The 15,275-nt window shown below is 53.0% G+C and overlaps 1 protein-coding gene across 3 annotated transcripts in view; it reads right to left on the bottom strand.

Annotated features, from left to right (window-relative positions):
* Positions 1-8,141: 8,141 nt before the first annotated feature.
* ARHGEF37 (Rho guanine nucleotide exchange factor 37) overlaps positions 8,142-15,275 on the bottom strand; it is a 55,218-nt gene continuing 48,084 nt past the window's right edge. For all 3 annotated transcript variants that reach the window (XM_038535057.1, XM_038535056.1, XM_038535055.1), the window contains exons 12-13: positions 13,882-14,039; positions 8,142-11,107 (exon numbers count right to left, since the gene is read on the bottom strand). In XM_038535057.1, the coding sequence (XP_038390985.1) occupies positions 10,898-11,107; positions 13,882-14,039 (368 nt within the window). In that variant the 3' untranslated portion in view covers positions 8,142-10,897. The remainder of the gene's footprint in view (positions 11,108-13,881; positions 14,040-15,275) is intronic.

The raw sequence follows: 15,275 nt of genomic DNA on the forward strand, positions 1-15,275 counted from the left end.
GACCATGGGGGTCAAGTTGGGTTACCAGCTAAAATACAGGGCACCTTGTTAAATTTGATTTGCATATTAACCCAAATAACTTTTTAGTATATAAATGTATCTCATTTGGGACATGCTAACACATTTTAATTTATGATTAAATAAGACAGATAAAATCCCTACCTTTGAGGAACTTTTTTTTTTTTTAAGATTTTAAAAAAATTTTAAGTAATCTGGATGCCTCGGTGGCTCAGTGGCTGAGCATTGCCTTCGGCTTAGGTCGTGATCCCCGGTCCTGGGATCAAGTCCCACATCGGGCTTCCTGCATGGAGCCTGCTTCTCCCTCTGCCTGTGTCTCTGCCTCTCTCTGTGTGTCTCTCATGAATAAATAAATAAAGTCTTAAAAAAATTTTTTTAAAGTGATCTCATGAGGCTCAAACTTACAACCCCGATCAAGAGTCACACACTCTACAGACTGAGCCAGCCAGGTACCCCAAGGAACTTACTTTTTTTTTTTTTAAAGATTTTATTTATTTATTTATTCATGAGAGACACAGAGAGAGAGAGAGAGGCAGAGACGCAGGCAGAGGGAGAAGCAGGCTCCATGCAGGGAGCCCCATGCGGGACTCGATCCTGGGTCTCCAGGATTACACCCCAGGCTGCAGGCAGCGCTAAACCGCTGCGCCACTGGGGCTGCCCCAGGAACTTACTTTGTAATGGGGGAATCAGACAACAAACAAGAAAATAAGAGGGAGTGATAGAGTCTGTAATGAAGGTCAGGGTGATGCAGTAGTGAGTGACAGGGTGAGGGTGAGGAGGGTTGGAGGCCACCCAGATGGAGTGGTCAGCAAAGGCATCACTGAGGAGCTGCCCTTCCTGGCAAGAAGCTAAGCCATGAGCAGATGTGGGAACAGACAGGCAGAGAAGGGAAGGGCCAGTGCAGAGGCCCTGAGTCACGAATGAGCTTGCAGTAATTGAGGAGCAGAAAGAGGGAAAGAGTGTGACCCTTGTACAGTGACCAGAGCGGAGGGTGGTCCATGATGCAGTGGGAAGAAGGCAGGGGTCCCTCACACTGGGCCTTTTAGGTCTGAATAAGGAGCTGGGACTTGGCTCAGTTTTCAGCAGGGGCATGATGTTCTCTAATTTACTTTTTTGAAGAATCACTGTGACTGGTCTGGAAGAGAGTGGGCTGAGGGCGAAGGACCAGGGTGGGGACAGAGTGGCCATCCGGAGGCCCCTGCAGGGGTCCAGGAGCTGCTGCTTCACCTGGAGTGCCGGCAGTGGACGCAGGAAGTGGCGCGACTGCAGGAAGGTTGACTGGCCTCGCTGACGGTTGAACGTGAGGGGCTGAGAGGAAGACGGGAAGCAGAGGGAATACCAGGCATTGGGGAAGAACAACTGAACGGATGGTGGTGCCATTTACTGAGAGGAGAAGGCCGTGGGCTTTGGGGTGGTGGCTGCAGGCGAGTTATTTGTTGCTGCTGTACCTTATAAAGGGGCAAATAAGTATGACAGTGAAGGGAGGAAGTGAATATAATTCAGACTCCACATTCAATTTTGTTAAAAATAACTTGGTACCGGGCTGCCCGGTGTCTCAGGGGTTTAGCGCCTCCTTCAGCCCAGGGCATGATCCTGGGGACCCGGGATCAAGTCCCATGTCGGGCTCCCTGCATGGAGCCTGCTTCTCCCTCTGCCTGTGTCTCTGCCTCTCTCTCTGTGTGTGTCTCTCATGAATAAATAAATAAAATCTTTATATAAAAAAAATAACTTGGAACCTACATATTGTGATACGCCAACAAAAAAGCACACTATCATTGCAATACGACTACAGAAAGGAAATTCGCAGCAAGAGTTTTTGGCTGGTGGCTGTGATTCTCCAGGTGGGGGTGGGTGGGGGTGGGGACACGTGACTCCTAAGGGGTGTGCCATCGCTTGGAATCTCGGGCCTGGAAGGTGGCCAGGGGTGTGGTGCAAAGAAGATAGATGTTGAGAGTTTTCCAGTTGTGTGTGGGGTGCGTGCATGTGTGTGTGTGTGTGTGTGTGTGTGTGTGTGTCATTGTGCTTGTGTTTTTATTGTATGTTTGCTCTTCTGTCCCATTGCTTTTTGGACGGGCAGGGAGTGTGAAAAAGAATTTAAGGTAAAAAGACTTAGGAATTTGAAAAAGAAGTCAGGGGAAGGCATACTGGCCAACGCCGGCTGTATCAGCAAGGCTATCTGCCACGGCGCCCACGCCTGCTGGGAAAGCCTCCCCAGCGCATGAAGTAATTCAAGGTGGCGACTCTAATCACCAGGGAGTATCTGAGGACGTGGTCCCAGTTACGTTCCCAGGGGAACAACCTTTGGCCTCTTAAGACATCCACTTGTTTTCAGTTTTGAAAGAGCTCACATAGTGAGGGGGTATTTTCCAGAGTTTGAGGTGGTGAAGGGTCAGGAAACACAGACATTAGAGGAAAGGTGAAGGCACAGGGAGCGGTAGCCCAGGGAACAGAAAATTTGGGTGCCAGGTCACTGCCTGCCAAGTCTGGAAGGGATCCCATGGAGGGGTGGCTTGTGTGCTCAGAGATCAATCAGTTATTAAGCACTCAGAACAGCGCATCACCAGATACGGGCACTTCCATGCCGTATCCCATGTTGACATCCATCCCAACCACCCTTCGAGGTAGGACCATTTCCTTATTTGCCCACAAAGGGGAAAGTGAGGTTTTAGAGGGATGGAGTAACTTGCTCGCGGAGGTCACACAGCTGCTAAGTGTCGAGCTGGGATTTGAACTCGGGCATTTTGCAACAGGAAGCCTGGGTCCCTGACTGCCACCACCTCTTTCTCCTCCGTCCAGTCCACCATGCTCCCTAGGTCCAATTCTGTCCTCAGACGGTGGGTTTCAAGCACCTCTAGGCCAGACCCCAGGGTTCAACATGAAGTCCCGTGTGCTGCCAGCTTCTAACCTTGAGCCCAGCTCTTAGTCCTGTCCCCTACTGGGACCTCTGTATCCTTGGGCCTGATCCCTGAGTCCCCACGGCCTGGGACTTGAACCTCAACCCAGAGACTGAGGGCCCCTACTGTCCCCTCTCTGACCTGGCCTTGATCTCTTTCCTGTCCGGACACTAGGAGATGGCTGTCCTCAAGTGCCCCGTGGCGGCTCTGAGCTGGATACCTGCGGCCTCCCCAACGCCCCCAGGGAGTGTGCCCCCCCAACCTCACAACTCCTTTACCCAACTCAATCCTCTTCCTTGCCCTGGCAGCTGGATCTGTGCTCCCAGCCCTGGCTCCATCCCAGGGGAGAAGCTCGGGCTCAGTCCTAAGTAGGACACCAGCATGCCTCGTGAAATGCCTGCAGAATGAGTTCTACGGTGCTGGCTGCTGGCGAGGTTTGTGTTTGTGTTTGTGTTTGTTTGTTTGTATGTTTTTAGCCTGCAGCGCTTGAGAGCTTGCTGTGTGCCAGGCACTGAATTAATCATGTCAAATGGATTCCCTCCCGGAACCCTCAAGCAGCCCTGTGAGTCGTGAACAGAAGCTGCAGTGATTACTATTAATGCCCTGGTCTTTCCCCACACCAGAGGTTCTGCTGAGACACCCAGGAGCCCCGAGACCCCAGAAGCAAGAGAAGCAGGCTCTTCCTTGGTCAGGAGCCCACCTCTACTTCCTATCACTCTGACTTGGGGCTCACTACCCTCCTGAGCCAGGGCCAGACTCCAGGCACTGTGGCTGGAGGGAGGTGACCCTCTCCTGCCCATAGCCTGGCTGTGCTCTCATACAGCTGCCTTTGGGTCTCTGTTTGTTTAGGACCCTCCAGGGACAGCTCAGCTGGCCAGGACCGGGGACAGCTCAGCAGATTCTCACAGCCACTGACCCTGCTGCATCACCCACTCAGCTGCTGTCTGCTGCTGAAGACACTCCTGAGAGCTCCAGGCAGGAGGGCCAGATAGTCCCCTGAGCCAGGGAAAGAGCAGCAGGCGTGGGGATGGTCCCAATCCTCCCTGAAGGCTGGGCAGCCTAAGGGGCAGGGGCACCTGAGAACCCCATATTTCCACTGCCCTGTCCCTGCCTGCACCCCTAGCTCCTGAGCAACATATCAGTCATCAGTCACTAGCCGGTCAGAAGGAGAACCAGTCTATGCATTCTGAACAGAAAAATGTAATATAGGGAGGAGATTACATAGGTGGAAGGAGACCCAAGAAGCACCCTAGAGATTAGCAACAGCAAATAGGCACTCCGACCCTTAGGCTAGAGAGACATAGGGAAAAGGCAGTGTTTTTAGTGTCTAGTATGGGAAGCTACTGGACAGGAAGTGGAAGCATAGCCCGGCCTGTCCAGTGGGACTCCAGGGAGGGGCTGTCCGTGGGGGCTGGAACCACGGCCACTGGCCACAAGGAGACATGCTGTCCGAAGAGGGGGAGTGTGGTGGGAGGGGGGGAGAGAGAGAGAGAGAAATACTTGGGTTCTCCCCTCCTCCCTTCCACCAGGAAACCAGAGGATGGAGTGGGGGGTGGGGGTGGGAAATGTGTTCTCCACAGTCCAGAGCGGAACAGGGCAAGGGATGCACGTGAGGGTGAGCAAGCAAATAACCAAGCTTTGGAGAAGTGAGCTGCCCAGAGGGATGGCTGCAACTCCCACTCCTGTTCTGCCCTGAACCTCCCGGGGCTCACGGCTGTCCCAGGCCTGCAGCCACCGGTTAGAGCTCTTTCCTCTCACAAGCTCCAAGGACGCCCAGCCCCCTGGTGACCGGCAGATGGGCCCAAGACAGGGCCCCTGGAAGCACCCGGAGATGTGCCGGAAACACGAGGGCTGCCGGAGGCATCGGTAGTAACTGAGTAGGGGCGGCCCGTGCTCCTGAGCCCAGCCATAGGTCAGAGCCCGGGAGGACGAATCTTTGCTTCCTAGGCTGCTACCGGGGCCCCCAGCAAGCCTTGATCCCCAGAGCTGCTGGGTCCCCTGGCAACATGCTCCTGGGTGCAGGAGGCCTGAGCCTATGGCCAGAATTGCTGCCCGATTATTGCCCGAGCGCCCATCTGACCTGTCTGGGTGCAGGAGACAGCACAAAGCCCTATGCTGGGGACAGGTAGGAGAATCCGGGCCACTCATGCCCATGAACATTGCCCTGGGTGGCAAATCTGTGCACCCTGACCCAGCCTGGCAGCACCACGGATGGAGGCGGGGGAGTCCCAGGAATGCCTTTGGGGTGTGACAGGCCCCTCTGAGGGAAGGCCTGTGCCCAACCGCAGCCAGGTGGTCAGGAGCCTGCAACGGGGATGCTCCTCTACATAGGGGAGTAGCAAGCCTTGTCTCCACCCCACATACAGGCAGAAAGGCCTGGTGAACCTTCCTCCAAATGTCCTGCCATCTCTGCCAAGGTCCCCATGATAACGATAACTGTGTATACTGAACACTAATGTGCCCAGTGCTGGGGCTAAGTGATTTTCTTTTTCTTTTTCTTTTTAAAGATTTTATTTATTTATTCATGAGAGAGAGGCAGAGACAGAAGCAGGCTCCACACAAGGAGCCCAATGCGGGACTCGATCCCGGACCCTAGGATCACGCCCTGAGCCAAAGGCAGATGCTCAACCACTGAGCCACCCAGGGAATCCCAGTGATTTTTTTCTCATTTATCCTGAAAAGGACTTTGCGGGATAGGTACCACAGACATCCTCATGGGTGGGTTAGAAAATACGGCCCACAGTCCAATAAAAATTTGAAGATGGATGGGACACCATCTTCATAAATAAAATCTTTAAAAGAAAAATTGAAGATGGTGACAGTAACGTTAGCATAAAAGGAAAGAGCACTCCCAGAGATCCAAGGAAGGGGATTCACGTCTGAGTAAAGTGGAAAAACATGAAGGCAATTCACAGGAAATAGAAAGTTATGAAACCAATTCTTCAGAGGAGATTCTCCACCCACAACGATCAACCCACACGCAGGCAGAAAATACAAAGGGGGAACCTGTTGTGGCCCACACAATCCCCACAGCGATTTCACATCAAGAAATAAAAACAGGGCACCTGGGTGGCTCAGTCGGTTGAGTGTCTGCCTGGGGTTGAGGGTCCTGGGATAGGGCCCTGTGGCCGGCTCCCTGCTCAGTGGGGAGCCTACTTCTCCCTCTCCCTCTGCCCCTCCCCTGCCCGTACTCTCTGTCTCCCCCTCTCTCTCAAATAAGTAAATAAAATCTTTTAAAAACATTTTTTTTAATTAAAAAAAAAAAAGTCAAAACCCTGGTTTCTGGCTTCTTTTGAACAATCAGAATGTCTGGCACCACTGGGCTGTCATTCTGATTGGAATGTTGGCTGGAGCCAGAAAGCTGCTAGCTCCTTTGGACTGTGATCTGGCCCCGGGGCGCAGTCCCCATCCCTGTCCGGCTCCCCTAACATCTTTCATCTGGTCCTTCTGCGCCCCCTGCCCAGCCCCATGGGCATTTCGGGGGGACCCTCCGCGGACTGGTGGGGCGCTGCTGCCACCTGGTGGCCACAGCTCACACCTTCCATCATGGCCATTCGCACTGTGCCATCCCGTCCTCTCACCCAACCCCTGAGAACAGGATACGCACCCATCTTACAGATGGGAAAACAGAAGAGGCAAGCTCAGAAATTACCGACGAGAGAACAGATGAGCAAGGCTAAGTGAATGGATTGTTCAGGCTACCCGTCCTTCCTGATACTGCCGGCAGTGGAATCCTGCTCCTTCTGGAACCCAGTCCAGGGTACTTGAGGCTCTGTGCTGCCACAACAGGCCCTACGGTGGCGTCCACGCTGGTCCGGGTGGAGGGAGCCCGTGGCTTCCTGGCATAAGCCAGGACTCTACAATGAGTACTTTTAGAAGACAGGGCAGGCTGGGGACGCTCATCACATTTCTTGGCATGCAGAAACCATGACGAGTGCATCTGCTACTTGTCTATGGTCAAGTAGGCCTTGAACTCAGGATTTCTAAGGTCAAAGGCAAGGCCACTTTTCATACCACCATGCTGCCTCCCCAGGCCTGAGAAGGCTTCTCTTTCCCTTTTGCTTTCCCCGATCCTACTTATCCCAAAGAGCCCGGCACCCACCCTGCTTCCTCCAGGAAGCCTCCCTGACCACCTCAGTTCCCTTCTTCCAAACTCCCCCTAATCTGAGCACCTACCAAGACTGGTCCACAGTACTCTTCTGGGGCCGAAAGCATCCTGCCCTGTGGTACCAGGTAACTGCCTGATGCCTGTAGGTCTTGCCCCTCCAGCTGGCGGGGAGATTCCTTGGAGGTAGGGCATCCTGTCCCCTCTGGGGTGCTGGGATGTAAGCAATATGCATTGAAAATCTATTATTACTTGAGCCATGTGACAGAACTTTGGGAAATCCCAGAATGATCTAGAGCTTGCATCCTAAAATACAACCCTGGGCATGTCACTCCTCTACTTCAATCCTTTCAGTGGCTCTCCACTGCCCTCAGAACACAACCCAAAGCTCCTTCCCACGCTGACTAAGCCATCTCTCACTGCATCTAGCACTCCTCCACATACCCTGTGTTCTAGCTCTGCAGCATTTCAGTCCCCTGATGAAAGGTGCTCATGCCCACCTCTGGGCCTTTGCATATATGCCTCAGCTCAGGTATTACTTCTTTCAGGAAGCCTTCCTTAGTTGCCATGTCTCAGTTAGGGGCTGACCCCTCCACTGGGCGCCAGTGGCACCTGTTACCACCCTATCCTAACACTTACACTGCGTGTAACTGACCACCAATATCTGTTTCCCTCCCCAGACTGTGGGCCTTGGGAGGGACACGGCCCTCATCCACCTGACTTCCCACCATATCCCAGCAGCTCAGGCTGACTCCTGCAGGTGCCAGAGGTGTGCGGTAGACCCTCATCAAATGAACACACTAGAGGCCCTGGGGGGCTCAGTCGGTGAAGCGTCTGCCTTCAGCTTGGGTCATGATCTCAGGGTCCTGGGATTGAGCCCCGAGTTGTGCTCCTTGCTCAGCGGGGAGTCGGCTTCTCCTTCAATCTCCCCACCCTACTCCTGCTTGTGTACACATATGCTCTCTCTTGAATAAAGAAACAAAATCTTAAAAAAAAAAAGAAATTAAAAAATGAACACCTGAAAGAGGAGTCCCATTTTTATGAATAGCAGGTGTCCAGCGAGCACATGTCACACTGGGGCATGTCTATCCAATGGGTAGAGAGTCATGCAAACTCCAGAGACATTTTCATCGTTCAAGCCCTTTATTCTCAGCAGTTCACGTCGCTGATTCACCAAGCTAGAGCTCCTCATAGTAAGCAGGAGTTCGTTCATCTTTCTTCCATATTGTAATCTTGTCCTCATGGTCAAAACTGGGTTTGGGCCCAAAAGGTTAAAGAGGTCGCACTCTGTTGCAGGGAGCCAGGGCCACCCTCGTGGATTAGTCTTGTTTGGTTCACAGGCAAATACTTGAGCAAGCTTAGTATGTGACGGCCCCACAGTGCAGTAAGACAGTGCAATGGTTCTAGGCATCTGGCAGGCAAAGGCACGTTACACACAGGCCTTGGAGAAAATCCAGGCCATTCTCTCCTTCTCCACATGCATTTTCTCAGCCGTCCGTGACCCTGGCCCTCCTTCCCTGGTCTACCAGAAACCACAGCCCGTGTGCTACCGAATACACTTTCATTCCCCCCAACCCCCCCATATAGATCTGCTTCCGAGTGTGTTCCAGGTTTCTCCCCTGCCTTCAAGAACATCCAGTTTTGTTCAGGTCCCTCTTAATGGCACTTCATAAATATACATTCTGGGGCCTGACAAAACAGGCTGTCCTCTTCCAAACCACTTCTAAAACTGCGTGTTCGAAACCACGGAGCTAGGACAGAACTCAGGTGGGGTGCACCCTAGCTTACCACGGGTGGCCACTTCTGACCGCAGGCCTGTCTGGTCCACTACTGCGTGTCCCCAGTCCCAGTGACACCCCAGAGGTATCTGGGAAGGCTTCCTGAGTGCCTGAGGCCCTGGCCACACACCAGACCAACTCCACTGGAATCTCTGGGTGTGGGGTGGGGGGATCCTGGCCTCAGCCACAGCTGCAGCTGCCCAGGTACCACAAGCAGCCAAGTCGAGAAGCCTGAGCTGGGGTTCTAGCACACAGGAGATTCTCAGTAAGCTCAGGAACCCACAAATAGACTGCTTATCTCATTATCTGCTCTCCTGTGCTTCCTATTTGTATTAGAAATGTGAGCAGGAAAGAGAAAGGAAAATGAGGTACGAGCGTCTCACAGAGTGAATCCAGTGCCGGGAGAGGGCCGGCGGGGACTGAGCTTCTCTTGCGCTATGCATCTTCCTGTTTCACAAGCCGAGGAGCGAGGTGCGGACTCTCACACAGGCACATATGTATTTCATAAAAGCCCTCCAAAAACCAGAGCTGCCGGCTTTAGGCACTACAGTTACAATACCACGGAGATGTTCTTGGAAGTACGTCTAAACTGCCACCGGTTTTTGCCCCCACTCTCTAACCTGGGTCGGTTCCAAAATGTAGAATTTGTATTAAAGATCAGGCCCGACCACCTTTTCCCTCTGCTGTGAACCTTGAGATGTACCTTAGCCCAAGTGACAACTGAGCAGTGATGATTCAACAGGGGGGTTGAACAGATTCAACTCCCAACGGGTCGGTCTGCCTTGAACAGGAACTGTTTTTCCATTTCCAGGTCCTTAGAAAGGGATGACAGTGGATTGATCTCACCAAGTTCTGAAGATTGGCCACCTGGACCGCAGTGTGGAAGGATCCTGAGGCAGCCCCTGGGCTGAGCCGAAGGACGCCAGGCTGATTCCCAGTGCCTGACCCAGCTGGGGGCAGGGCCGCGACCACATGCGGGCTTCTGTGTGCAGCTGGGCCAGCTGCTGCTGGGGCCACTCTGAGACCACTTTGAGGGGGTGCGTTCCTGCTACCAATGTCCATTTACATTTATATTGCACTTCACAGTGTACAATGAGCTTCCCGTCCTTAGCCTCAGGCCATTCTCACCACAACCCTATGTATTAGGTCTTTGTGGATGGGAAAACTGAGATCAGGTTGTGTCCTATATGTCTAAGGCCCTACAACCAACTGACAGCACAGTCACTGCTGCCTCCAGGCCCTGAAACCACCAGGGGTTCCCCCTGCCTCCTGACTTCCAACAGGAAAGCAAGCCATCACCTGTGCTCCCCCACCTACTGGGCTTTTGCTCACCTGCTGCACAGAGTTGCCTAAGTGATTTGCATGCCCTGTTCTCTAGTCCAGGGAACACAATAGCAGTGGTGTACAACAGCCTCACACGCCCCACGGGACACACCCTCAAAATCTCCCCTTCCCTGGGACAGCCTCTGGATTTGCCTAAACATATTCCAGAACTGTTACCTGGCCACACCTGCCCCAGGGCTGAGCCAAGAATCTCCTGAGAACCTTTCCACAAGCCCTTGCTCCCCTGCTAGGGAGGGCTCCGAGGGGGTTCACTGCCCAGGGTGACTCAGCTCCCAGGGTGAGTCGGCTGTGCTGTCTCCTGATGCCACATGGAGGACGTGAACTGTCAGGCTAGGCAGTTCAGGACTCCTCCAGTGGGCCCCTGCCCTTGCTACCTGCACCACCCCATCGCACACAGGTAATATTCACCTGGGTGGCCCACACCGGGGGCCAGGCCTGGATGAAGTGAAAGCACAGGCAAGACTGGTCATAAGCTACAGCAAGTCTGTATCAACCGGACCTGCGATCCAGGCTGCCGTGACTTCAGATGGGAACCACTTCTTCTGCAGACCTAACAAGTGGTTCTGGCCAGAGCCTTTCATGCTCCCCTCTGCCAGGCGCTCTTGCAAGACCCACCACCTCCTCTGGCTGCCCTTCACTCTCCCTTTGCCGGATCTCCCCCTCCACCCCTGCCTCCTCTTCGCTTCCTTTCCCTGGCCGGCTCACAGCATCTAAGCCTCCTCCATCCCTTAGCAGCACGGGGCTCCAGGCAGGGCACCCTAAGAGGGCAGGCTCCAGCCCCAGGGAGCTGGGCTTGGGGCCCTGGCCAGGAAGCTGGAAGGCACATATCCCCTCTGCCCGTTCACTTCCACGAGGCTCCATTCTGGGTTCCCTTTCTTGTCCTGGGCCTCCAGGACTGTCACCAGCTGGCCTGCCTGCAGACTCACTTCATGGCTGCTTCTGGCCACAAAGGGGTACACCGCCACCACCTGAAACACATGGAGGATGACACAGTAATGGTTGGGGTGGGAGGACCACCCAGAGAGGCTGCTCATCCTGTTCCCTCCACCCAACTCAGTCCCCATGGCTGAGCAGTCACCGCCTCCCCAGGACACACTTTATGCTATCGAGGAAGGCTACCCCTGCCATTGCCACACCAATCCCTACTGCGTGCCAGGCTCTGTGCCAGCACTTTACCTGGGGTTGATTTTCACAATGCTGTAATTCTCCTTGCCCCATTTTTCAGCTAAGGAAATGGAGACTCAGAGAAGTCAAAGAATTCATTTAAAATCACACAGCAATGAAGCCAGGCCTGTCTGAATGGGTGCCCTCGGTCCACTGTTGGCACCCCACTGAGAGGACGTGGCACCCTCTCCCCCAACACCCTCCCTGGATCTCAGGATGTCATCTGCCCAGGTCTGCTTGCCACCTTGGAGTAGAGCCTGGGGATTAGGAGACTTGGTTATCTTTTTAAGGAAAGCCATTGAACTGAAGAAAAAATTGGAGGGGAGAGCATTTATTAGGCTAATATTTCACCCCCCCCCGGCCTCAGTTTCATCATCTGTGAAATGGAAATAGTAACATCCTCCCCCTCCAGGCAATTGTGGGAATTCAATGACCGAGGTATACACCCGCACCTGGTACATGCTCAGGGCTCAGTAAACACACGCTGCTCTGGTTACATTTACCATTCCTGTTGTTACTGCGGCCAAGCTTCAGGAATAATCAGAAGCAAGGGAGGACTGGGCCGATCCCACACACGTGGACCCATGAACATAGGAAGCAGCTGATGTGTCTGGGAAGCTGGATGGGGCTCCTAGAGACATTGCCCACACTGGGTGGAACTGGGGCTGAGCTGGGGGGCCAGGCCCTCCTGGGAGCTCCCTGTGGTCCTTGGCTAATAGGCGGGAACATCCAGTAAGAGGCTGCCCCAGTGCACTGCTTGTGGTTAATGCTCCAGGCACTGGCCCTCAGAGCCTTCCTGGGGTTGTGCCACAAGCTGCACACCTCAGACTCTGCCGGCTTCTATGCAGCCCCCATGCAGCCCACTTGAGGCTCCTCCTGGCCTCAGGCATCCCTCCCCCTCCCTCCCCCGGCTAGTCACCGCCAGCCTCTGGGTTCCCACTGCTGTTCCCTGTCACCGCTCCCACCCTTTGTGCTGCTTACCTGTCCCCTGTGAAGCTCTTCTGTAACTGGGAGTGCAGTTTCCATTTACTAAGGCTCACATATGCCCAGCCGGGCCTCCCTATCTCATCCAGCCCTCACAGCGACCCCTCTGAGCTCCTCCCTCCTCAAGGACTCTCTCAGCAAAGCCAAACCCTTCGATGGCTTCCTATCACTTTTGTTGTTGTTTTGAGATATAATTCAAATGCTATTAACGATCCTCTTTTTAAAGTGTACAGTTCAGTAGTTTTGAATGGGTTCAAAGCCTGTGCCACCACATTACTAATTCCAGAACATTTTCGTCACCTCAAAAAGAAAGAAACCCCATACCAGATAGCAGTCCCTTCCCAACCCGCACCCCAGCCCCTGCCAACCACTGATCTACTTCCTATCTCTATGCACTTGCCTAGGGATCCCTGGGTGGCGCAGCGGTTTAGCGCCTGCCTTTGGCCCAGGGCGCGATCCTGGAGACCCGGGATCGAATCCCACGTCGGGCTCCCGGTGCATGGAGCCTGCTTCTCCCTCTGCCTCTCTCTCTCTCTCTCTCTCTCTCTGTGACTATCATGAATAAATAAATAAAATCTTTAAAAAAAAAAAATTCTATGCACTTGCCTATTCTGGCCATTTCATATGAACAGAGTCATACGACACGTGGCGTTTGTACCAAACTACATGTGGCAGCACATAATGGCACTTCCTTCTTTTCTGTGGTCAAGTAATATTTCATTGTATGGCTATGCCACATTTTGCTTATCCATTCATCCACTGATGCACATTTTGGTTGTTTCTGCTTTCTGGAAATTATGAATAATGCTACTATGAACATGCATGTAGGTTTCCCACTGCTTTGAAGCGAAGGCTGACCCCCTCGCCAGAGCCACAAGGCCCTGCTGGCTTGGCCCTGCCCATCTCTCTATCAGCACCTCACCCCTACCTGCCCTTCCCCGGCCACACTCCTTTCATTTAGCTTCTCATGCACCCCACCTTTGTCCACATACATATACTGGGCTTTTGCGCTCACTATGCACACCTTCTGGGGAGCTCTTCCCATCCACACCCTGGCACGCTCTCTTTATCCAATTAATCCCTGCTCACCCTTCAAATCTGAGCAAAAGCATCGTTCTCAGAAAAGCCTTTCTTGAACTTCTCCTATACCCAGTGCTCTGGCATTTATCACTGCCACAACTTCACAATTATCCACATGATTATTTGATCAATTGCTGTTTTCTCCACCCCCAGATTATAAATCTGAGGAAGGCAAGGACCAAGATTTACTTTTGCTCATCATTACATCTCTTATCTAGCACACTGCCTGGCAAATACTGAATGAATGAATGAATGAATGAATGAATGAATGAATAAACGAACGAACGAACAAACAAATCCTACTTGCCCTGCTGATAGGGAGCAAGGAGTTATTGACATGGTAGGGATGAGAGGCTCCTTTTTCCCAGTCCACTCCTGACCAGGACACTGGTGTGGCCAACTGACCAAGGCCCTGGCCTCACAGTGTGGGACCCTCTCCACACAGGAACAAAGTCAAGGCCCCCCACTCCAGGTGACCATGGGGAGGCAAACCCCATCCCTCTCCCAGACTCACCTGGGTCACCACTGGGACAGAGGAGACTGGGGCTGGGGTGGGCTCTGGTGTCAGGTGACGGGAGTCCTTGTGAGGCCATTCTTGCCCTCGGACCTCCTCCTGACTGGGGGTGACACGGTACAGCTCCAGTTTCCCAGCCGGTACGTACCCTCGATGTCCTAAGGGACATACATGTAGAACGTTATCTGGCTGCAGACCACCCTTCCCACCCCTTCTGGTGGTAGAGGAAGTCACCACCATCCATGGATGTGAATGCCTCCAGCACAGCTTCCCAGCACTAAAGAGGACCTGAAAAGGTCATCCAGGAACCTCACAATCCCACCCCTAACCCACCTACACTCCCTGTTTCCAGCTTCTGCTTGCACACCCCTGGTGACAGGGAGCTCATTCTCTACCAAGGCAGCCCACTCTGTTTTGAACAGCTTTGACAGAAATAAAAGGTTCTTCTTCTGGCTGGCATGAAAACTGCTTTCCTGGTGTGGGGCCCACTGGCCCCCTTCTCCTCAAGCATAGGCCTAGAGTAGGGCTGCTTCCTCACCCAGGATGGCTTCTTCCAAGAGGCAGAAACTGCTCCTCTCTTCGCTAAGTGGCCCCAGTTCCTGCTCATGAACAACTACTCCAGTGCTGTTCTGGTTGCCATCACTGCATGTGGCCAGCACCTCTCGAGAGCTTGCTAAGTGCCAGAACTGGCATCGATTGTCCCGTCTTCACATCAACCCTCCAGCTCAGTCTCCATTAGATGGCTGAGCCACCGGAGCTCAGAGAGCCTCTCTAACTTCTCTGAGATCACCCGGGTAGTAAAGTGGTAGACCGGGGACCCAAACTCTGTCCTCTTGACCCCAGCAGCCAGCTCGGATCCTCATTTGGCTGTTTGTCAACTAGTCATGAGGCTGTCCTTTCATGGTTTCTGCTGGCTTGTAACATTTTTCTCCATGCCTAGCGTGGAGCCCAACGTGGGCTTGAACTCAAAGCTCTGAGATCAAGACCTGAGCTGAGATCAAGAGTCAATACTTAATTTTCTGATAGAACAAGTCTAAGGTTTAAAGAGTGAGTCTATCAATAATATGAATAAGGGGTACCTGGGTGGCTCAGTGGTTGAGCATCTGCCTTCAGCTCAGGTCATAGTCCTGGGGTCCAGTGATTGAGTCACACATGGGCTCCCTGCAAGGAGCCTGCTTCTCACTCTGCCTATGTCTGCCTCTTTGTGTCTCTCATGAATAAATAAAATCTTAATAAAAATAATATGAATAAAATCACGGGTTTGTGTACTAGTTATACCTTTTCTCAGATCATAAAAATATTCCCGTAACAATTATAATAAACCGTCTGGAGGGGTAAAACTGTCCATGGATCCCCTCCCAATAATCCTGCATGGCCCTCCACTTGGGGGCCAC

The sequence above is a fragment of the Canis lupus genome, chromosome 4, assembly GCF_011100685.1.
Source record: "Canis lupus familiaris isolate Mischka breed German Shepherd chromosome 4, alternate assembly UU_Cfam_GSD_1.0, whole genome shotgun sequence".
Lineage (NCBI taxonomy): Eukaryota > Metazoa > Chordata > Mammalia > Carnivora > Canidae > Canis > Canis lupus.